Source organism: Mesoplodon mirus (genome assembly GCF_964341445.2).
Source record: "Mesoplodon mirus genome assembly, chromosome: 2".
NCBI classification, from domain to species: domain Eukaryota; kingdom Metazoa; phylum Chordata; class Mammalia; order Artiodactyla; family Ziphiidae; genus Mesoplodon; species Mesoplodon mirus.
In genome coordinates this window covers 35834737-35858447 of record NC_138977.1, presented here as the reverse complement: position 1 = coordinate 35858447, position 23711 = coordinate 35834737, and the positions used below count along the sequence as shown (strand labels likewise).

Here is a 23711-nt window from a genome sequence, read left to right as displayed (position 1 = left end):
CCCCAGTCCTGGAGGATCCCACATGCCATGGAGCGGCTGGGCCCGTGAGCCATGGCCGCTGAGCCTGCGTGTCCGGGGCCTGTGCTCGGCAACGGGAGAGGCCACAACAGTGAAAGGCCCGCATACTGCAAAAAAATAAAATAAAATTTGAAGCAGTGTAAAAACATATGCACATCTAATTGTTTCGTTAGATTTTCCTTTTTCTTTTTCCTTACCTCTATACATTCATATCCCTTATATAAGAAATGAAAGGGACTTCCCTGGTGGCACAGTGGTTAAGAATCCGCCTGCTGATGCAGGGGATGCGGGTTCGAGCCCTGGTCTGGGAAGATCCCACATGCCGCAGAGCAACTAAGCCCGTGCACCACAACTACTGAGCCTGCGCTCTAGAGCCCACGAGCCACAGCTACTGAAGCCCACGCACCTAGAGCCCGTGCTTCGCAACAGGAGAAGCCACCGTAATGAGAAGCCTGTGCACCGCAAGAGAGAGTAGCCCCCGCTCGCCACAACTAGAGAAAGCCCTCACGCAGCAATGAAGACCCAATGCAGCCAAAAATAAATAAAATAAATAAATTTATATATATATAAAAAGAAATGAATGAAAAGCCAAGATGAGTGTGAGGTGAATAAGTGGAGCCAGCCAAAACTCTTGTGCCACTGTAGATGCCTTAGCCACAGTTTGGCATGCATTAATTGAATGTCGTGTGTCTTTGTAACATGATGATGAATAATAACAGTAAATATAGGAAATAAAATTGAACATTATATAAGATTGTTTTTGGTTTGTTTTTTTGGTACAATGGGCTAATTTGATTTTGGTTTCTCTGTTGTAGTCTACCAAAATGAATGGCTGTGAAGAATACTGTGAAGAAAAAGTTAAAACTGAAAGGTAAAAAAACTATTTTTCAAATATTTATAACACTTTCATTCTCTTTCTAGAAGTGCTCTCAAGATTTCCATTTAGATGTTGATTTTTAAATTAATGTGTCTTTTCCAGTCAAATGAGACTTATTGAGTAGATTATGGAGCTATGGTTGAATATTAAAAATGTTTCTGAATGTTGTTACAAGGAGGTTCTAGTGACATGTGACAATGTGTTTGTTATGCCATTGCTCAAAAAAAGCAATGTATTTTCTTGACCATCAGAAAAAATGCAAGAAAAGTCTAAAAGGAAATGTGCCGGCAATGATGATAGTAGCTTCTCCTGGTGTGATTATAGGTAACCTATTTTTCTGTTTCTCTAAATTTTTCTATACTTCACAAATTTCATTCTTTAATAAGAAAATAAAACCAAAGAAGGTAAGAAACATTTTAAACCCCCCACAAATGTTTTTCTTTTTGAAAACGGTTTCTAATATAAAATAAGATTTTTTGTAACACTAAATGATGTCTCAGGAAGAGTTTATATATATTGTTGGCCAACAAAGTGGTTGTACATAAATTTTGCTTCATATTAAATGATAACCAAACAGTCAAAGGGAGCTATTTCCATTTTCCTAGAAAAGCAAATTGACAGTGAATTTTTCACTAAGTAAAGTTAGACAGGGGGTACATATTGTTAACATAGAAATGCATAGTCTTATATTTAAAAGATCAGCAAATATCTGGGCCAGCCACCAATAGTAATAAGATACAGGTTCTTCCCTGTCAACAGGGGAAGGGAGGAAGAATAAATTAGTATAAATTCTTCGGGTGGCAAATTGAAAACACTATTAACATACAGATTTTATTAACATGTTACTGATTCTTGGAAACACTTTTTAAAAATTTTAACGTCTCATGAAGGGTCATAAAATTATAGTCTGATATTATTTCTTAATGTAAGCAAAGTAATAGCGTATCTTTTTTTACTATTATTATTTTCCAGATATTTATTGAGCACCTAATATAAACCAGACAATGTGCTTGAAATACACTGTTAACAAGACAAAGAAGTTCCTTAACCCAAGGAACTCACAGTCCAGCATAAAGGCAAATATTAATCAAATAATCCCACAAATAAATCATCATAGACCATGAAAAATGCTGTTTATTGTAAAAAGTCATGACAAACTGTGAGAGGATATCACCTGGGGGCTTGATGTTCTCAGACAGTAGTAGGTGAGATTTCTCCATGAAGAAACATTTATGTTCTGAAGCATGAACAGGAGTTGCCTAGGACAGGGGTAGGGGTAGGGGAAGGATGGCGTGGAGCTGTCCAAGCAGAGGAACAGCGTCTGCAAAGACCCCAGGGCAGGAGAGGGCACAGAGCCACCTGAGGGCCTGAACTAGACCAGAGTGGCTGACAGCAAACAGGAGAGGGGCCCAAGATGAGAAGGGAGCAGGATAAGGACCTTGGCCTTTATCCCAAGAGAAATGGGGGCCATGGAGTTTTTTAAGCAGTGGACTAACATGATAAGGTATGTACTGTGGAGAATGAATTGGAGAGGGCCAGAGGGGAAGTGCAGAGGCCAATATGGGAGATAAATAGAAGGAAAAGAGAGAAAATGAGAGAGTGTGAGCAAACCCATGTCAGTTGGGAGGCAAACTGGTAGAGATTAAGAACATGGGCTTGGAATCCAGCTGCCCAGTTTGTGTCCTGGCTTTGTCACTTACTCTGTGATCTTGAGCAAATTACCTGTGCTCATCTCTAAAACAGGGATAGTATCTGTCTACCTCCTAGATTGTGCGAGGATTAAATGACCAATACGCCTCAAGAACTTAGAGTGGTATCTGGCACACAGGAACGTGCTGTGGCCCAAGGCCACACAGCTACTACCTAGAAACAGACAAATACTGGACTCCTCTGATTAAAGCTGGGGGTGGGCGGGCCGGGCCCTGAGCCTCGTCCACTTGTCCACCTCTACCACCACCTTGTCCTAGTCCCTAAATGTCCCACGCAGCCCTAAATGCCTGGGACTTCACAGACTCCCTCTCTGCCAAATAAGGTTGGCCTCAGAGTGGCCTGTTGGGAGCCTATCTCCTGGGCATTGTGTGAAAAAATGGGGTGACGGCAGCTGACCTGTTTAAGAGTTCCAGCACGCAGGGCCACGCTCAACTTTATAACACAACTAGACCAGAACCTCAGAAGGCTTTTGCTTCCCATACTTCATCTGCCAAAAAGAAAAAAAGTCTAAACACTCTTCTGCTTGCTGATGTATATATAAACTATTTTATTTTTTAAATAACAATGAAGGGGGGAAAAGCCACAAAACAGACAAAAACAGCCTCGAAGGAACATGAAGGACATGTAGATCTCAGAAGGGTACGGTTAACAGAAATGCCTTTGAAGGAACTCCTGCGAAGTTTATGGTGGCCCTCACTACCTGCCTGCTTTATTATTCACTCTGTCTCTCCTCTCTGCCCCTCCTAAGCCATGGTTCTGATCTGGTTTCGAGCAGAGACTTAGTCAACGCTGGGTTCTAAACTCCTAGAGATTTGCTTGGGGACAAGGAAGTCCATGTTTCAACCACAGGCCCCACTGCAGGAATGGCCCCCTGAGACCTCACGGCCTGTGGCTGGTCAGGGTCACTGGGGGGTGAAGACAGGGTCTATGAACCCACAACCCAGCCAGCTGTTCCAGGTGTTTGGCACATAGGTAGTCCAAGTATCTCTCATTGTGACCTAATTCAGAATAGCATATCTTACAATGATACGTGTCATAGGTTCAAAGAACTGTAGTACATTCCCTTCAACCTAGCAATTTTATTTCTAAGAATTGATCCTACTACCATATGTATGCAGGCATTTCTATAAGAATATTTATTGCAACATTGTTTATAGTAGTAAAAAACCATAATAGACACAAAATAAATTAGAGTGTGCTCATACAATGAAATACTAAGCAGCTGTTCAAAAGAATGAGAAAGAAGGGAGGATCCTTATGGGAGGATCTCCAAAACATATCCTTCCAAACAAAGCATACTTGCTAGAAGACCAAAAAGACCTCATGGATGCAGAACTTGCAGATTACATGTTAAGTGTGATGTACAATTAGTTGGAGCAGAGGAAAGCATCCACCATAAAAGCAGCATAATTGCTGTCCTGTTACAATGTTTTGGGAGCATTAGTGCATGTCCTGCCTTAATGGTGTATAATATTGTCATCAGACAAAATGTACTCTGCTTTGTTCCCCTGAGCATCAGAAAGTTAAAAATGTATTCAGGCCTTTGTATTATCCTTTTTCATCTCATCTGATCACTAAATGTTATTCTTCTACCTAGTTTCTCTTTTCTAGCCACCCACCTTACCTGAGAGATGGCATCTGCTGTGCACCCCTAGAATAATGAGAACTTGTACTGAGTTTTTTTACATTAAGTGAGTGCCCAGATACCAGAGTGTCCTTTTCACCCCCAATTGTAGTGAAACACTGATGTCCATCAGTAGGGACTTCTGTAATTAAATGAAGAATCATTCATACAGTACAATAGTAGACAGCTGTTAAAAAAAAAACAAAAGAGAGCTCTACTTACACAGTTGTAATCATGCATCCAAGTGGAAGGGTGGAAACAAACCACCACCTTCTCCATCCCCAAGAGGACTCCTTCAACCTAAGGTTCAAAGACTTGGGATTTGTTTGAGGACAAAATTTAAACTATATTAAACAATTCTGTACCTCAATTTAATTTATATCTACCAATAAGTTTTAGGAATTGTGGATTTAAGGTTTTTTAATCAGATAATCTATTTTTAAATACCATAATAATTGTAGTAGAAATATGTAGTTCAAGGACATAATATTTCAATTTATTTTGGACACAGAACTGAAGAAAATATAAATGTTTTGTTGTCATAGCTTAATTCACAAGTCAGCAGAAAAGAAGACTGATGATGATGATGAAATAACATGGGGAAGTGATGAATTGCCAATAGAAGTGACAAACCATGAAGATTCCAATAAAGGCAAGAAATTTATTAGCAACTTTTAAAATAAAAACTATAGGAAGAAAAAATAAGTGTTTGAAAATCACAGTTTTCAGAATATATGGATATGTTATTTCACCATATGTCTGCATTATTAAGTTCTATACGTAAAGTTAAATCACATAAACAAACATCAACATTCATTTATTGACCAGATATTTGCACAGTTATTAGGCTAAAATTCTCAGTGGCTTGGAGTAAAACATGTAAATAGATGTGTAAGTACTTTAAATGGAAACACAGAGTCACAATTTTGCCATCTTGGAATAAGAAATCTAGGAGCACATTTTATTTATAGTAAAGTAGGAAGAATAGCTCAAAGATAGGAAAATTTTTAAGAGCAAGAGTCAGTTGGTCTGTCCTCACTATTACTGCCTCTCTTGTTTTATACTGAGCCAGTAGATAAATGAAGTTCTATCCAGCGTTCTATTTCTTTTTCTTCGTATAAAGAAATGTTATATTAATGCAGTGAAAGAACACAGTTTTGTAATTTGAAGTCATTGTTGAAAGAAATTAAAGGAGTCGAATTAACACTTTTTTGACTTAGTTGGTTTGTTGGTGTCAATGGAAATGCTCAAATCCTGTAACCCAGGTTCATCTCTCCAGCATCTGAGCTCCTGTTGCATTCACACTCAGTTCTGTAAAAAGTTTACAGATATTTCATATGATTGGATTTTGTATTCACAACTAGTCTTCGCCCCAGACAGAACTCAAGCTTTTTGAGATCACTCAGTGCCTGGAATTACTGTTGCATGCATAGTAGCTGCATCATCAAAATGTTTTTATCAACTGATTGATGTAATTAAAGATACACTTGTGCAGACTATAGCAAGAAGTCTCTCCTACTTTTTTCCAGGATAACTGTTGCCTTCTGTTATCAGCATTTTCCATAGGGAGAGCAGGTACTAAATTAGACACATACCTTTTCTTAGACATTGATAGCACTTGTTTGATAAACTCCTAAAGACCCTTAGGATTTCATTTGCATGGAGAAAACTATCAAATGACAGGGATAGTGGCACTGAGTACCAAGGGTGGGTAGAGAGGGGAGAAATCAGTGTTTCTAGTGCCATGTCCCCTTGTAAGGAATTTCTGAAGCATCTCCCTTCATCTTTTCTCCATGTGCTTGGAGGCTAATTTAAATGCAAAATAAAAACAGGACTAAATACATTCTTATCAAGTAAACAGTGCCATTTGGGTCCAGAGAAGCAAAGAGAAACAATTTAAACTCCTTTAAAAGCTATAAGTAATTGACAGCCAAGAGCCTTAAGAACTCTGAACAGTCAGTGAGGTGTTCCCTTAAGGGTTGGGTACAAGGATCTTGCTATGGCCAGGATTTTCCTTTGATGATTGTAGTTATCTGCCTACTTGTTAGTTCTATTGCCTTATTAATTCAAAGACTCTCACTTTTGTAAAAAATAGATGAAGCGAGAATAGGATCAAATTGGTTCTCTTATTGGCTAAAATTAGCTCTCTTATTGGCTAAATCAATTCTGGGGGGATTTTTTTTTTTTTTTTAATCAACTGCCATCTTCTTGTTAGGTCATCCCTTTCTGACAGATGAGGAGCTCACCACACTCCCCATTGTCAAACTGCTTCCCTCCAGTAAATACACCGGTACGGAGTTGAAATCAGTCATTCGAATGTTGCGGGGTTTACTAGATCAAGGAATTCCATCTAAGGAGCTAGAGGTAAGGGGCTTTTGACAATGGTTCTTTCTCCAACAAAGTTTTCTGCAAGGTTAGGAGAAATTTTAAGAATCTTGAAAATGTCTATTACTTTACAACTTCCAACTATAAAAGCACCATCTTGTCATTTCTAGCAGTAAATTAATTTTTCTAATTAGGATCCTAATAGTATTGATTTAAAGGGATCTCTTTAGCAGCTTCAGAGCTTGATAAATCTCCCTGAAGATTATCCTCATATGTAAGGCTAAAGAGATTTTTTAAAAAGTCAAGTATCAATTCCAACCATCCAACTAAACTTCATAGTTAATACACTAAAGATGTGATTCATCGTTAGCAACAGTTTTTATTTTAATACAGCTCCAAGAATGTGCCCCCCAGTTCAAAGCAGCAGTGCTTCAGAGGCCTTGCTCCTGTGGTCTTGCTGGCCCCATCCATTACTTACCATTAGGCCAAAGAATAATGTTGCACCACTGTGGTTTGGGGGCCTACCTTGCCCATCTCTCTCAAACCATCTGCTTACTTGCCCACATCCTGAGCTTTTTGTAGACCCTGAAGTGAAAGGAGCTAACTCCTACTGAGAGCTTCAACAGTGTGCTAGATGCTTTGTGTATAATGCTCAAATTATTTTTAAATCCCATTGTATGGATTTGGAAACAGGTTCACAATGTTAAGTTCTACTCTTTCTCTCCATTTTGCAGACGGGATTTCTTCTTTAAGGTCTTAAGTTTAAATGTTACCATCTCAGAGACCTTCCATCACAACCCTTTATAAAGCAGATGTTTATTTTTCTGTATCACAGCAGCTTGTTAATTTCTTCAAAGCATATATCACAATATTTGTTTGTTTACTCTTTTACTGCCTCTTTCTCCCAGTAGCCTGTGGTCTCCAGGACAGCCCAAATCATATCTTCTTTCTCTCTAATGTATCCCCAGCACTTACTACAGTGCCTTGCATATAGTAGGCATTTTCAATGTATATTGGTTGACTTGGATGGCTAGATGGATGGATGGACCAATTAATGAGCGAATGAAAAGTGAGAAAGAGTTGACTCTAGAATTTAGGACTATCTTACCACAATTCTACCACTTGGAATATTCTGTGACCCCAGAGACAATAATGCAAGAAATTCTGCTCCAGCTCATTACTTTAAGCCAAAATTGTTTTCATGAATTGTGGAGTTTTTTTCTAAAATGAAATTATACACATCTTTAAGCTGAAATTTCAAATTAAGATACAAACTGCTGCCTCACAAAGTTAGTTGACTGCAACATGTTAAAGATATTTGCAACAATATATTTCAACAACTGGTATATTGAATTAGTATTGGGATTGCAGGCTTATTTGTCTTGACAGGACATATTTGTTTCTTAACGGTCAAATTTGCCCTGATCAATAGTCAGTTTTGCACCCTGCACATTTAAAGCATTTGCAGGGGCTTCCCTGGTGGCTCAGTGGTTAAGAATCCACCTGCCAATGCAGGGGACACGGGTTCGAGCCCTGGTCCGGGAGATCCCACACGCCACGGGACAACTAAACCTGTGTGCCACAACTACTGAGCCTGTGCTCTAGAGCCCGCCAGCCACAACTACTGAAGCCCACGTGCCTAGAGCCCATGCTCCGCAACAAGAAAAGCCACCGCAATGAGAAGCCTGCACACCACAACGAAGAGTAGCCCCCGCTCACTGCAACTAGAGAAAGCCCACAGGCAGCAACGAAAACCCAAGGCAGCCAAAAATAAAAATAAATAAAATAAATAAATTTATTTTTTAAAAAAGCATTTGCAATCATTACTGAATTACTGTTTATCTCAACAAATTTAATTTTATTTCCACTTTTGCTTTACAGAATCTTCAAGAATTAAAACCTTTGGATCAGTGTCTAATTGGACAGACTAAGGAAAACAGAAGGAAGAACCGATATAAAAATATACTTCCCTGTAAGTTCCAATTAGGCTTCAAATCAAATGTAATTTTAATATAATTTAAACTGATTTAAAACTTATGTGCTAGTTTACCTTATCTCTCACATAAGTGTGCACACACGCAGACACACACATTCAGAGATTTACATCAGTAACAGATAAATTTATATATATAACCTGAATTTTTTAAAATTATCTTTGGGGCTTCCCTGGTGGTGCAGTGGTTAAGAATCTGCCTGCCAGTGCAGGGGACACAGATTCAAGCCCTGGTCCAGGAAGATCCCACATGCTGCGGAGCAACTAAGCCCGTGTGCCACAACTACTGAGCCTGCGCTCTAGAGCCCGCGAGCCACAACTACTGAGCCCGTGCACCTAGAGCCAGAACTCTGCAACAGGAGAAGCCACTGCAGTGAGAAGCCCGCGCACCACAATGAAGAGTAGCCCCCACTCACTGCAACTAGAGAAAGCCCGTGCACAGCAACAAAGACCCAACGCAGCCATAAATTAATTAATTAATTAATTAATTAAATTATCTGTGTATTCTGAAAATTGATTAGAGGCATCTTAAACATTTCTTCAGACATTGATGAATTTTTAAAGTCTTTTTAAAAATAGGAATTGGCTTCTAGATAAGCAGTTTCTTAGTTCATGTGTCACAATCAAATCTATTTATTCTACTATTTTAAGTTTAGAAAAATGTCTGTGGTACATAACAGCTGTATACGTGTGTGTGGCCACCATGGGACTACCAAGTTGCATTGTTCTTTGAATTGTTTAAGATAACAGGAAGAAAAAAATAGCAATTCTTTTTACCCATATTTCACCCATTTCACCAATCGACGTGTTTTTTTAAAAATATATATATGAATATATGTATATAGCTAAAATATTAACACTAGCAACTTCTTATAATAATCACAAGCCACATTTACATGTATAATCATGTTGGATTTCATGATATGACATACTGACCTTATCTTTGCCAGGAAGTCATAAATTCAAAGATAAATAACAACCAATAGTGACAAATCATGCAATAAATAATAATACAATTGAATTTTTTCAATCAAGGTGGAAGACACAAAATTCATTGTAGAAAACTTCCCTTAAGAATTGAATCTTAGGGCTTCCCTGGTGGCACAGTGGTTGAGAGTCCGCCTGCTGATGCTAGGGTACATGGGTTTGTGCCCCGGTCCGGGAAGATCCCACATGCTGTGGAGCGGCTGGGCCCGTGAGCCATGGCCGCTGAGCCTGTGCGTCCAGAGCCTGTGCTCTGCAACGGGAGAGGCCACAACAGTGAGAGGCCCGTGTACAGAGAAAAAGAAAAAAAGAAAAGAATTGAATCTTAGGAATTTTTTTTTTTTTTTTTTTTTTTTGCGGTACACGGGTCTCTCACTGCTGTGGCCTCTCCCGTTGTGGAGCTCAGGCTCCAGACGCGCAGGCTCAGCGGCCATGGCTCACGGGCCCAGCCACTCCGCGTCATGTGGGATCTTCCCAGACCGGGGCATGAACCTGTGTCCCCTGCATCAGCAGGTGGACTCTTAATCACTGCGCCACCAGGGAAGCCCTTAGACAGGATTTTTAAAATGGAATAGATTATGGTTTGGCATAAAGTAGATGCTAATTATTTCGGGCAAAAAAAATGGCAGACTAGTATCTCAAAGCAGAATGGGATAAGCCATAAATCCAAAACTACTGAGTAGATTTGTTTCCGTGGATCAAGAGATAGAAGTCAAATAATAGAAGGGCAATTGATGGAGGATTTTGAAATCTATTACTAAATGTCATAATTTGGTAATCACAGAAATAACCAGTTATATGTGAGATTGAAATGACTTCTAATGTATAAGTACATACAGATTAATTCTCTTGGATGAGATGGTTTATATACACTTTTTACTGGGGGAGCTTGGTTTGAAAATGTGTATTTTGACTATATGAAATTACAATGCCTGGAGAATAAAGTGTGCTACCTTTTTATTTATTGAGTTAGTTTATTATTTTGGCCGCTTACTCAAAAGACTATAATTAGATAAGCAAGAATTAATTGTGCCAATTATATTTGTAATAAGTACTTTAATAGTTTTACTGTAATACTAATTTTTGTTTTATGAAATAATTTTCAAATTTTTCATTATATTAAATTTACTATTGTCATCATTATTAAAATAACAATGGAGAAGCAGCAAAGTTGTGTTTCCCTAGTTATTAAGAAGTTCTAAATGCAGTCATTATTAATTTTGATTTTTTTCCAACCAAATCTATGTGAACAATATCTAATTTTTTCCAAAACTGAGTTGACATCTTAAATATACTTATAACATGAGGGAAATGTACAAAATGATTTGACTGTACTGCAGTTTGAAAATATGCCTTTATTAAAATGTTTTTGTGATTTCATCTATGGTTATGAGGAAATTCTAATAATCTTTGACTCACCTTGTCTATAGGGCTCTTGTTTAAAAATGCATGATATAGATGGCTCTGTTTTGTGGTTGGAAATTCACAGACGATGCTACAAGAGTGCCTCTTGGAGATGAAGGTGGATATATCAACGCCAGCTTCATTAAGATACCAGTGGGGAGAGAAGAATTCGTCTACATTGCCTGCCAAGGACCTCTCCCTACAACCGTTGGAGATTTCTGGCAGATGATTTGGGAACAAAAATCCACAGTGATAGCCATGATGACCCAAGAAGTGGAAGGGGAAAAAATCAAATGCCAGCGCTATTGGCCTAATGTCCTAGGCAAAACAACAATGGTCAGCAACAGGCTTCGACTGGCTCTTGTGAGAGTGCAGCAGCTAAAGGGCTTTGTAGTAAGGGCAATGACCCTAGAAGACATTCAGGTACATGGATTAAATCTTTCCATGATTACATCAATGTGTTTCTGAATAAAAGCCAGTGACTTCTTGGGTCCCATTTCAGTGGAACTAATTCCATCTACTATCCTTAATCTAATATAAGCTTAAATGTGATCCTCTTCATGAATTCTGCCAAATAGTTTCCTCCAGTATGTACTGTATTAAATGAAAATGATAATACAGGACTTTTACAGGATCAACCATCATCCTTTGCTTTGTGATAGACAGCACAGAATGGCTCAGAAGCTATGTGCTGGAAATATATTTTTCAGGTCAAACCTCTAAGTAGACTCAATGAAACTGTTTTTTAAAACCCTCTAAGTAGCAAATATTCCCCCATAAAGACAACGTATTTGGTAATACAGGAACAATTGTAGCATAAATGTTTGTTATTCAGGTAATTCCTATTGCAGCCACCTAAGCACTGAATAAATTTAGCTTGAATTAGATAAGTGGGTATACCTTAAGTAAAGCTGCTACTGTTTCCTCACCTACACACCTCCTCACTTTATTTCCTTCCTCCACCCAGTAATACTCAGTTTGAGTAATGTGTTTCCTATTGGCATTTTAACTTTGTTAAAGAAACAGAATAATTTTACGTTCATAGAAACAAAACTTACTGACTCAGTGTTATTGGTGGCATGTAAACATAGCCTGAGAAACTCCTTCATGATTTTTGATTTGTGGTTTTACAAAGAATTAAAGATTATACTTCCTTATTCACTCACTTACACCAGCCTACCCATTACTTATGCTAGCACAATTGTTCAATATTCCTTAAATGACTTGTTTATTTAATCAACACATGTTTATAGAGCTTAGTTAGGCCCTGTTATGGAATATAGGGAATCAGAAGTTAACAACACAAACAAAAGGAAATCTCTGACCTCATGGACCTTACTTTCTAATGAAAAGATACTGGTGTTGATGGTGCTGTGAGAAAAACATCATCACAGGGATATCTGGGGGGAGGGAAGCATTTCAGTCAGAAAGAGCAAGTGCAAAGGCCCTGAGACTGAACTGTGCCTAGTGTTTTTAAAGAACCGAAGAGGTCCCTATGGCTGGAGCAAAGTGGCCAGGAGCAAGAAGTTAGGTCTGAGAGGTAGCCGGGCCACATCATGTAGCGCTTTTAAGCCGCTGCAATGACTGTGGCTTTTATTTATCTAAGGTGAATTTGAAATGGGATCATTAAAAAAAGGTTGCTATTCATATCAAAACATAAATTTGCTTTTAGGGTTTCCAAAAAGTCGTTTTTACCAATATTTAAAGTGTGGATCTAGTAGCCTCCTTGATAAAGGCCCTCAGTGTCTTGTTTGATGGAGTCTGTCTTTCACTTTTCCTTGTATCTAATCCAATGGCCAAGTCAAAATTTAAAAGGACAAAATAATAAGAACTAATTATATGTGAACAACATAGTATGCCTTTATCTACTTATTCTGTTGTACAATTTCAGACAGGAGAGGTGCGACATATTTCTCATCTGAATTTCACTGCCTGGCCAGACCATGGTACACCTTCTCAGCCAGACGACTTGCTCACTTTTATCTCTTACATGAGACACATTCATAGATCGGGCCCAATCACCACACACTGCAGCGCCGGCATTGGACGTTCAGGGACCCTGATATGCATAGATGTGGTTCTAGGATTAATCAGTCAAGATCTTGAAGTGAGTACTCGGAATTTTTTTTATTTATCAGTTTGTATGAATGACAATTTTCTTACTACATAGAATTGTACTTTAGTAAACGTTCAAAACTGCATAGGCCATAATCAAGAAGAAATAATACTTCAAACTTATATTTATTTTACTGGGTTTTTTGTTATTGTTACCTATAGGTGGGAAATACTTCGTTATGCAAATTGATGCTAAATAGTCTATCTCTAAACAATTACCCCCAATTTTTAAAATTATTACTAAGTAAACAAAGCTAATAAGAGTATAATCTTACTTAAAACCTAAATTAGGATAAATCATGCTTAGAATGCTAGAATATCTTAGTACACATAATATGTAATTAAAATCATTACCTCTTGAAGAATTTGCTAAAAACAGTTCTGTCTTGCTCTTCACACTCTCATGATAATTTAAGTAGGACAAATGAAATAGTCCGTTACTCCCTTGGGAAAATAAAAAGGTCAGGAATTTTATTCTGAGCAGGAAAATGTAGGAAAAATACTTTGCCTTTTTTTTTTTAATGGAGATATTAGAAATTAGTCAAATTTCAGAGTGAAGAGCATTTCTGTTGGGGATTTTCAAATAGGATAACCTTCCTAATTCTTAAAAAAAACAAATAAAATTATCAAATGATGGCAAAGTCAGTTCACCAACTTAATTTTGTCCAGAACAGTTTCTCAAGACTGCTAGCAGGGGAAGGAGATCGGGGTGCAGAAATCTATGTAAGCCACTCCTTAGTGAATCTTTGGGGTTCAAATTCAGTTATCCTTTTTATTTAACATACAGATTCTGTTTCCTTTGGCAGTTTGACATCTCTGATTTAGTGCGCTGCATGAGACTACAAAGACATGGAATGGTTCAGACAGTGGTGAGTGTTGGCTGGTGCCTTCTAATGAAGATTTTTGTGAAAATATTTCTAGGATATCTTTTTAAAATGTTGCCTTTCAGTTTAAAAAATGAGGAAATGCAATATCTACAATGAATAGATTACAGAGAATAGGATGGTATATTGGGGGCAAAAATTTGGAGTGGTACAAAAGAGCATGTAATTAGTGGCATTCCTTCCCCATTTCCAACCTAAAAAAGGGATAAAAGGTAATCTTCTTGCTACAGAAATTTCCTGAGAGGGAATGGATTCAACAGCATTGACCAGAAGGCAGGAAGGGAGGATGGAGTTGTTTAGCTTGGAGAAGGCACTCTTGGGAAAGTGTTCATTTATCCTCTGTTTTGATCATTTTCATTTCTCTTACCTAAAGTCAAAACATGGGTTAAATCACCCACTGACCTACAGACTTGGGTCCTTCCCAGGGACTGCATTACTTAGAGTCTGTCTGCTCTGCATAGTTCCATTATCCTTTTTGTTTGTATTGGGGGAGGGATGTGGAAGCTAGTTTCATATATCTATAAATTCATTTATCTCTACCTCTTGAAGAATGTAGAAGTTTACTATTTTTAAAATTTAAATTTGCCTACTTTCCCTTCTTATACCTTTTTAATTCAAATTAGGTCTCCTAAATATTAAGCTGATTCACAGTCATATTTTTCTAGGTAACAAAAACATACTGATCTGTATAAGCAGTTCTTTAGACCCAGGAAGTTCACTTGTTTAACAGATGTTTATTAAGTGCCTACTATATGCCAGGCACTCTTCTAGATGCTTGGAGCATATCAGTGAATAAGATGAAGATCCCTGATGGAATAACAAAGATCTTCTAGTGGATGGTGATGAGGAAGGCAGATAATAAACCCATTAGCTGAGTAAATGATATAGGATCTTTGAAATTGATAAGTGCTTTAGAGAGAAAAAGAGTAGGGTAAAGAGGATGAGTCATGGCAGGTTGGGGTGATATTTTAAATAGAGTGGCACCACTGAGGACATAACCCTTGAGCAAAGACTTGAAGGACGTGAAGCAGGTGGTCACGCAGATGTCTGGGGGTAAGAGCCTTTCAGGCAGACAGAACCACCTGCGAGGAGGTCCAAGGTGGGAGTGGTTCTTGTGTGTTCGAGAATAATCATGGCCAGTGTGTCTGAGGTGGAGGCAGCAGGAGGGGAAGTGTGAGAGGAGGTGACGGGGCCAGGGCTTTCCTCTGAGTGAGATGGGGCCATCGCAGGATTGTCTGTATAGAATGACATGATCTGACTCCCATTTTAAAGGACCGCTCTGGCTGCTGTGTTAAAACAAGATCAAATTGAATTAGGAAGGAGGGTGTAGGGTTAGAAGCAGGAGGTTGGTTAGGTTGCAAGCAGTGGTGGCCCAGACTGGAGTGGTGAGTGTAGATGTAGGGAGAAAAGGACATTATGTGAAGTGTTTGCTAATGGATTGTTTGTGGCGTGAGAGAAAGTCAAGGATAAATGTGTGGAAAATGTGGGCAAATTAAAATTCAGATGGGCAAAAGGAAATAAAAGAGTTACTTGTATTCCTCTTCTTCAGAGTTGTTAACATTTTAGGCAACATTCCGAACATTCTTTAGTGCACAGTGTGTGTGCTCACATGCACACAACTGTTTTAAATGACATTCAACTGTAGTTATTACTGTTACTTTCCACTTAGTATACTGTGAATTTTTCCCATTTATTTTCAGGCTCATTAATTCCTTGCCAAGTAACAGGAAAACTCAGATCCCTGCACTATCAACTTAATAGAGAGTTAATTTCACTGAAAAAGTTAATTTTCAGAAAAACATTGATTTTTGAAATCAAAAATATTCTTTTGTTCCAAAATATTTAAAGACAGTTATTTTGTGTAGTTTCTTGGGTATTAATCTCTTGACATTTCAAAACATCAAGATGAGTTCAATAAGTCTAGAGGAAATTTTGTAGGAAGTTTATTTTTCCATTATAAAAGCAAATCATAAAAATCACCAAAGCACAAAAAAATAGAAGTGGTCCACCCATCAGAGACAACTTCAGTTAGCACTCACCACCCACCCCCAAGGCTTCTTCCCTCCACATTTTGTCAATCTGGTTTCTGTTTCTTATAATTTTTGTGACAGTGCACAATTCTATGTCCTGCTTCTTACATTCAACCCTGTGACACAATTTTTCATATTTTCAAAATTATTCAAGCATCACTTCCAGTAACGGTGAAGCTATATATATATATATATATATATATATATATATATATATATATATTCATATTATACATCTAAAGTCTTCTCTCCCTCTCTTTTTTTTTCCTCTTTTCTTTTTTTTTTTTTTTTTTTTGGTGAGGGGGCTATAGGATCAGTATATTTTCTGCTATCAAGTCATCCTTTATGTCCTGACACGTCTTCAAGCTGAAGAAGAGGAGAAAGAGCAGGCCCAGCCTCTGAAATAACATGACAAGAACAGCCTTCTGGATGTCTGTCCATTTCTCTCCTAACTTCCAGCAGATGCTCCTGCTGTCTATTTAAAATAAAGATCACAGGGCAGTAAGTCCATAAAACATCATTATGCTTATTCTCCTCTACCTTAGAGGGGCATTCTTAATAACAATAAATAATGGTAAATGCTGTATTTTTACAGCTACTTTAACCTGTGATAATTATCAAAGATTTTTTTAACACTAACTGAATAATGCAGATCTTAGGGATGATTAAGGCAGCATTTGACTATAGTTGACATTGTTACAAGGACACACTGAGTCTATTTTTAAGGCACCAATCTTGTTTATAGTGAAATTATTTTCCAGTATTTTTTAAAAACTAGAGCTATTTTATAGGGGATACTTGAAACCAGTGTTTAAGCTTTAAATGACAGTAATATTGGCATAGAAAAAAAGGTAGCAAATGTTTACTGTATCAATTTCTAATGTTTACTATCTAGAAGTTCCTGTAATATATTTATATACTTTTTCATGAAAATGGACATATCAAATGTTTGTAACTGCATCATGTTATACATCATCTCACTTTGTAAATAAAAATACACATTAAAACATGAACAAGCCAAAAGTGTGTGCAGACAAGTTAAACATTTTCAGTGTGCTATTTTTTTTTTTTTTTTTTGCGGTACGCGAGCCTCTCACTGTTGTGGCCTCTCCTGTTGCGGACGCGCAGGCTCAGCGGCCATGGCTCACGGGCCCAGCCGCTCTGCGGCATGTGGGATCTTCCTGGACCGGGGCACGAACCCGTGTCCCCTGCATCGGCAGGCGTACTCTCGACCACTGCGCCACCAGGGAAGCCCAGTGTGCTATTTTTTTAACAACATTCCAGGCCTCTGGGAAGGCAGGAACTTCTGGACCCCAACTTCCATATCCCTACTGGGTCCCGGTTGTGCCAGCCACAGGCCCTGGGAGTGTTGTCAGAACCCCTGGTAGATCTTCTCCAGGCTCTGATGGTGAGGATCAAGTACTGACTAACAGTGGCTAAGAAATTCATTCTCCCTTCCTGCTGCCTTCCTGTGAGCCTGACTGGTACATAAGTCAGAATTTTCAAGGCTTAGTTGTTGTAAAACTCAGACTATCTCATGAAAGAAAACAATATCACACTACCTGGGAGGTTTATATTTGATTCTGCCCAAAAGGAAGAGATCAGCTTCAAAGAACCTGCTTCTGATTCTCAGTACTGAACGTATTTCACTAACTCCTAATTGTGACAGCATTCCTCCACTCAGTCATGAGAGATGCCATCCCAAGACCCCAGAAACTGCTTGGTTCCTTCTCATCAGATTGACCAATTCTGAGCTAGTTAACTGGAATTACTGATCTTACCTGAGTGCAACGATTTTCTGGGACCTACTCCTGAAGAGCTGACGCTATTTAAGGGCAGAAGACAGTGTCAGGAAATGCACAAACCCCCACAGGGATGTGTGTGACTCCTCACCAGGTAGCAAGTTTGATTCCTACCTCAGAAGTGGCTCTGAATCTGGCAAGAGAAGTATCACCACCATCACTTCCACTTCAATCAGCACAGTTTCTACAGATTGAGTTGTAGCTAAAGATTTGGAAAAAATGTTTCTATTGCTTTAAAAGATTTTTAGAAACTACTGAGTGAGTTGGAATCATGAGACCTTGTTTTCCTGTCATAAGCACAGGAAACAAGGCCAGCAGGGTCCAGGAGCCAGTACAGCTGGAGGTGATTAGCTACCATGTGAAGTCAACAGAAATAGAGGGGGAAAGCTGGAGAAGGATCCTTTGTCTGGAAAGAATGTAGCTAGGAAATGGAAACTGTGGGAAGAAAATGTGGGTTTCGATTTACAAACCCTGAATGGAAACTTTTTTTAAAAATAAATTTATTTATTTTATTTATTTTTGGCCATGTTAGGTCTTTCTTTGTTGCATGCGCGGGCTTCTCATTGTTGTGGAGCACAGGCTCTAGGCACGTGGGCTCCAGTAGTTGTGGCACTCAGCCTCAGTAGTTGTGGCTTGCGGGCTCTAGAGTGCAGGCTCAGTAGTTGTGGCACATGGGCTTAGTCGCTCCGTGGCATGTGGGATCTTCCCGGACCAGGGCTTGAACCCGTGCCCTCTGCATTGGCAGGCGGATTCTTAACCACTGCACCAACAGGGAAGCCCTGGAAACTTAATTACAGTAAAAATGTTACTGCCCTCATCTGGGACGTGGCTCCACTACCATGGAATGGGGTGAGCCATTTGCTAGGGCCACGCTGGTTAGAAAGCATGGCGAAGCCACAGAGCCAGGGTGGCACATGGAGACACTCCAATAGCCAATGAATGAATAAATACTACTTGGCTCCTAACGCACATTAGATAGCTAAGTACTATAAAATATACACCCAAACGTATAATGGCTCATACATAATAGAAGTTTATCTAAGAGATCTGGGCAAGAGAACAGCTCAGCAGGGCAGCTCTCCTCCCTCTGACTGTTAGGAACCCAGGTTGATGGAGTTTCTGTAATCAACACATAGCTTCCAAGGTCATCCTGGGAATAATTTCCATTTCCCCAGCCAGAAAGGGGGGAAAGAGTAGGGACACCTGTGGGGATTTTTTGAGCTGGGCAGGCCTGGAAACAAAGCACATCACTGCCATTCATTCTATCAGCAAGGACTGGCCAAACAGTGGCCCTAAGCACAAGGAAGCTGGGAAATGAGTTGGCTGAGCAGCTGATTCCCAGTGACAGACAACTCTCTGCTATAGAAGGAGAAGCACAAGTCGTGATGGAATCTATTTATAAAACTGAACTAAAGTTGTATATTTTAAAAGAATATCTTAATATAGTCACTGCAAGATTGGATACATCATTTTGTCCCCAAGTTTGGTATATGTCATTAGTAGAAATATTTCTGTATTATGATAAAAAGAAGAGAAATGGCTATTGAGAAAAGGTCAGGTGTTCACATCTGTGGTTCCAAACAGCCTGCTAGATCTCTTGGTTTTAAGTCTGTTTGGGACTTCCCTGGTGGTGCAGTGGTTAAGAATATGGCTGCCAATGCAGGGGACACAGGTTTGGCCCCTGGAGTGGGAAGATCCCACGTGCTGTGGAACAACTAAGCCCATGTGCCACAACTACTGAGCCTGCACTCTAGAGCCTGTGAGCCACAACTACTGAGCCCACACGCTACAACTACTACTAAAGCCCATGTGCCCTAGAGCCTGTGCACCGCAACTACTGAGCCCACACGCCACAACTACCAAAGCCCGCTCACTCTCGGGCCTGTGTGCCGCAAATACTGAGCCCACAGGCTACAACTACTGAAGCCCACGTGCCTAGAGCCTGTGCTCCACAACAAGAGAAGCCACTGCAATGAGAAAGTCGCACACCACAACAAAGAGTAGCCCCTGCTTGCCACAACTAGAGAAAGCCTGCGCACAGCAACAAAGATACAAGGCAGCCAAAAAAAAAAAAGTCTAGTTATCTAAATGCAATGTGATACATCCTAGAAATTAACAACTCACCAAAGCAATCCTTCAGTCAGATGTCTTGATGGTGGACAATGTGTTCCCATTTTACATAATTCAAGGTACCTTGTTATGGAGGAGATAAATGTAACAAATATTGCATTGACCTGCATAATATTTTAAAGCCAATCTAAATTTTAATATATCAATTTGGAATTGCAGTTGACTGCAAGTAAGCAAAAACTAGCCCTACAGACTTACACAGATTAGAGGTTTCTTTCTTTAAGAAAACAAGTTTAGAAGTAGACAGCTGCTGGGATTGATTCTACAGTTGGATAATGTCAGATATAGTCCCATTTGTTTACTTCTGCTTTTGTTTTCCTTTCCTGAGGAGACATAGTCAAAATATTATTGCTAAGACCCATGTCAAAGAGCATACCACCTATGTCTTCTTCTAGAATTTTTATGGTTTCAGGTCTTGTATTTAAGTCTTTAATCCATTTTGAGTTTATTTTTGTATATGGCATGAGAAATAGTCTAGCTTGATTCTTTTGCATTTAGCTGTCCAGTTTTCCCAACACCATTTATTGAAGAGGCTGTCTTTTTCCCATTGTATATTCTTGCCTCATTTGTTGTAGATTAATGCCACATATGAGTGTGGGATCGTTTCTGAGCTCTCTATTCTGTTCCATTGATCTATGTCTGTTTTTGTGCCAGTACCACACTGTTTTATTACTGTAGCTTTGTAGAGTAGTTTGAAATCAAAGTGTGTGATGCTTTCACCTCTGTTCTTTCTCGATATTGTTTTGGCTATTCAGGTTCTTTTGAGTTTAATACAAATTTTAGAATTATTTGTTCTAGTTCAGTGAAAAACTCCATTAGTATTTTGATAAGGATTGCCTTTGGGTAGTACAGTCACTAACAATATTAATTTTTCCAATCCATGAGTACAGTATATCTTTCCATTTGTTTGTGTCATCTTCACTTTCTTTCATCAGTATCTTACAGTTTTCTGAGTTACAGGTCTTTTACCTCCTTAGATTTATACCTAAGTATTTTATTCTTTTTTGATGTGATTATAAATGGAATTATTTTCTTAATTTCTCCTTCTGATAGTTTGTTGTTGGTGTATAGAAACACAACAGATTTCTATATATTAATTTTGTATCCTGCAACTTTACTGAATTCATTGATGAGCTCTAGTTCTAGAAACACCAGTTGTTTTCTGGTGTTGTCTTTAGGATTTTCATGTTATCGGCAAACAGAGACAGTTTTACTTCTTCCTATCCAAGTTGGATTTCTTTTATTTCTTTTTCTTGTCTGATTTTTATGAGTAGGACTTCCAATACTATGTTGAATGAAAGTGGCAACAGTGGGCATCCTTGTCTTGTTCCTGATCTTAGAGAAAATACTTTCAGCTTTTTACCATTGAGTATGATAGCAGCCATGTGCTTGTCATATATGGTCTTTATTATGTTGAGGTATGTTCCCTCTATACCCACTTTCTGGAGAGTTTTTAATCATAAATGGATGTTGAATTTTGTCAAAAGCCTTTTCTGCATCTATTGAAATGATCATATGATTTTTGTTCTTCAGTTTGTTAATGTGGTGTATCACAGTGATTAATTTGCGGATATTGAACCATCCTTGCATCTCTGGAATAAATCCCACTTGATCATGGTGTATGATCCTTTAATGTACTGTTGAATTTGGTTGAGGATTTTTGCATTTATGGTCATCCATAATAGTGGCCTGTAATGTTTGTGTTTGTGTGTGTGTGGAGGGGGCGTATCTTTGTCTGGTTTTAATACAAGGGGACACTGGCCTTGTAGAATGAGTTCAGAAGTATTCCTTCCTCTGTAATTTTTTGGACAAGTTTGAGAAGGATAGGTGTTAACTCTTCTTTTTTTAAAATATTTATTTATTTATTTGGTTGCACCAGGGCTTAGTTGTGGCATGTGGGCTCCTTAGTTGTGGCATGCAAACTCTTAGTTTCAGCATGCATGTGGGATCTAGTTCTCTGACCAGGGATCAAACCTAGGCCCCCTGCATTGGGAGCATGGAGTCTTAACTACTGTGCCACCAGGGAAGTCCCTTAACTCTTCTTTAAATGTTTAGTAGAACTCACCTGTGAAGCTGTCTGGCTCTGGACTTTTGTTTGTTGGGATTTTTTAAATACTGATTCAATTTCATTAGTAATTGAGATAATTTAGATAATTGGGCTGTTCATATTTTCTGTTTTTTCCTGATTCAGTCTTGAGATATTGTGCATTTCTAGGGCTTTGTCAGTTTCTTCTAGGTTGTCCATTTTATTGGTCTGTAATTATTCTTAGTAATCTCTTATGATCCTTTTTTTTTTTTTTTTTTTTTTTTTGCCACACTGCACGGCATGTGGGATCTTAGTTCCCCAACCAGGGATTGAACTCGTGCCCCCTGCAGTGGAAGCGCAGAGTCCTAACCACTCGACTGCCAAGGAATTCCCACTTATGATGCTTTGTATTTCTGTGGTGTTGGCTGTAACTTCTTTTTCATTTCTGATTTGGGCCCTCTTTTTTTCTTGATGAATCTAGCTAAAGTTTTATCAATTTTGTTTATCCTTTCACAGAAACAGCTTTTAGTTTCATTGAGCTTTTCTATCTTTTTAAGTCTCTATTTCATTTATATCTGCTCTGATTTTTATTATTTCCTTCCTCCTACTAACTTTGGGTTATGTTGGTCTTTTTTTATTTTTTATTTTTCCTTTAGAAATGAGGTTAGGTTGTTTGAGATTTTACTTGTTTACTGGGTAGGCTTGTATCACCATAAACTTCCCTCTTACAACTGCTTTTGCTAAAAGATTTTGGATCATTGTGTTATTTTCACTTGTCTCCAGGTATTATTTCATTTCCTCTTTGATTTCTTCAGTGACCCACTGGCTGTTTAGTAGCACATTGTTTAATCTCCATATTTGTGGGCTTTGCAGGTTTTTTTTTTTTTTTCTTGTAGTTAATTTCTAGTCTCATACCAGTGTGGTCAAAAAAGATATTTGATATGATTTCAATTTTCTTAAATTTACTGAGACTTGTTTTGTGGCCTAGCATTTGATCTATCCTGGAGAATGTTCCATGTATGTGCCCTTGAAAAGACTGTATTCTGCCTTTGGATGGAATGTTCTATATAAATACATACTAAGTCCATCTTGTCTAATGCATCATTTAAAGCCAGTGTTTCCTTATTGATATTCCATCTGGATGATCTATCCACTGAGGTAAGTAAGGTGTTAAAGTCCCCTACTATTATTGTGTAGCTGTCAATTTCTCCCTTAATGTTTGTTAATATTTGCTATAAGTATTTAGGTGCTCCTATGTTGGGTGCATATATACTTACAATTGTTATATCTTCCTGTGGGATTGATCCCTTTATCATTATGTAATGTCCTCTTTGTCTCTTGTTACAATCTTTGTTTTAAAGTCTATCTTGTCTGATATAAGTATTGGTACCCCAACTTTCTTTTGTTTCTCACCACTCTTATTCAACATAGTTTTGGAAGTTTTAGCTACAGCAATCAGAGAAGAAAAAGAAATAAAAGGAATCCAAATCGGAAAAGAAGTAAAGCTGTCAGTTTGCAGATGACATGATGCTATACATAGAGAATCCTAAAGATGCTACCAGAAAACTACTAGAGCTAATCAATGAATTTGGTAAAGTAGCAGGATACAAAATTAATGCACAGAAATCTCTGGCATTCTTATAAACTAATGATGAAAAACCTGAAAGTGAAATTAAGAAAACACTCTCATTTACCATTGCAAGAAAAATAATAAAGTGCCTAGGAATAAACCTACCTAAGGAGACAAAAGACCTGTATGCAGAAAATTATAAGACACTGATGAAAGAAA

General features: G+C 38.4%; 1 protein-coding gene across 7 annotated transcripts in view; it reads left to right on the top strand.

The window, feature by feature from the left end:
* The window catches only part of PTPN13 (protein tyrosine phosphatase non-receptor type 13), a 225054-nt gene extending 208084 nt beyond the window's left edge, over positions 1–16970 (top strand). For 5 of the 7 annotated variants that reach the window (XM_082632173.1, XM_082632172.1, XM_082632169.1 and 2 more), the window contains 8 exons: positions 834–889; positions 4775–4881; positions 6445–6593; positions 8436–8526; positions 11021–11358; positions 12827–13042; positions 13857–13919; positions 16276–16970. In XM_082632173.1, coding sequence (XP_082488299.1) covers positions 834–889; positions 4775–4881; positions 6445–6593; positions 8436–8526; positions 11021–11358; positions 12827–13042; positions 13857–13919; positions 16276–16371 — 1116 coding nt within the window. In that variant the 3' untranslated portion in view covers positions 16372–16970. The remainder of the gene's footprint in view (positions 1–833; positions 890–4774; positions 4882–6444; positions 6594–8435; positions 8527–11020; positions 11359–12826; positions 13043–13856; positions 13920–16275) is intronic. The other 2 variants (XM_082632174.1, XM_082632170.1) reach the window with 1 other exon arrangement.
* The last annotated feature ends 6741 nt before the right edge of the window (positions 16971–23711 follow it).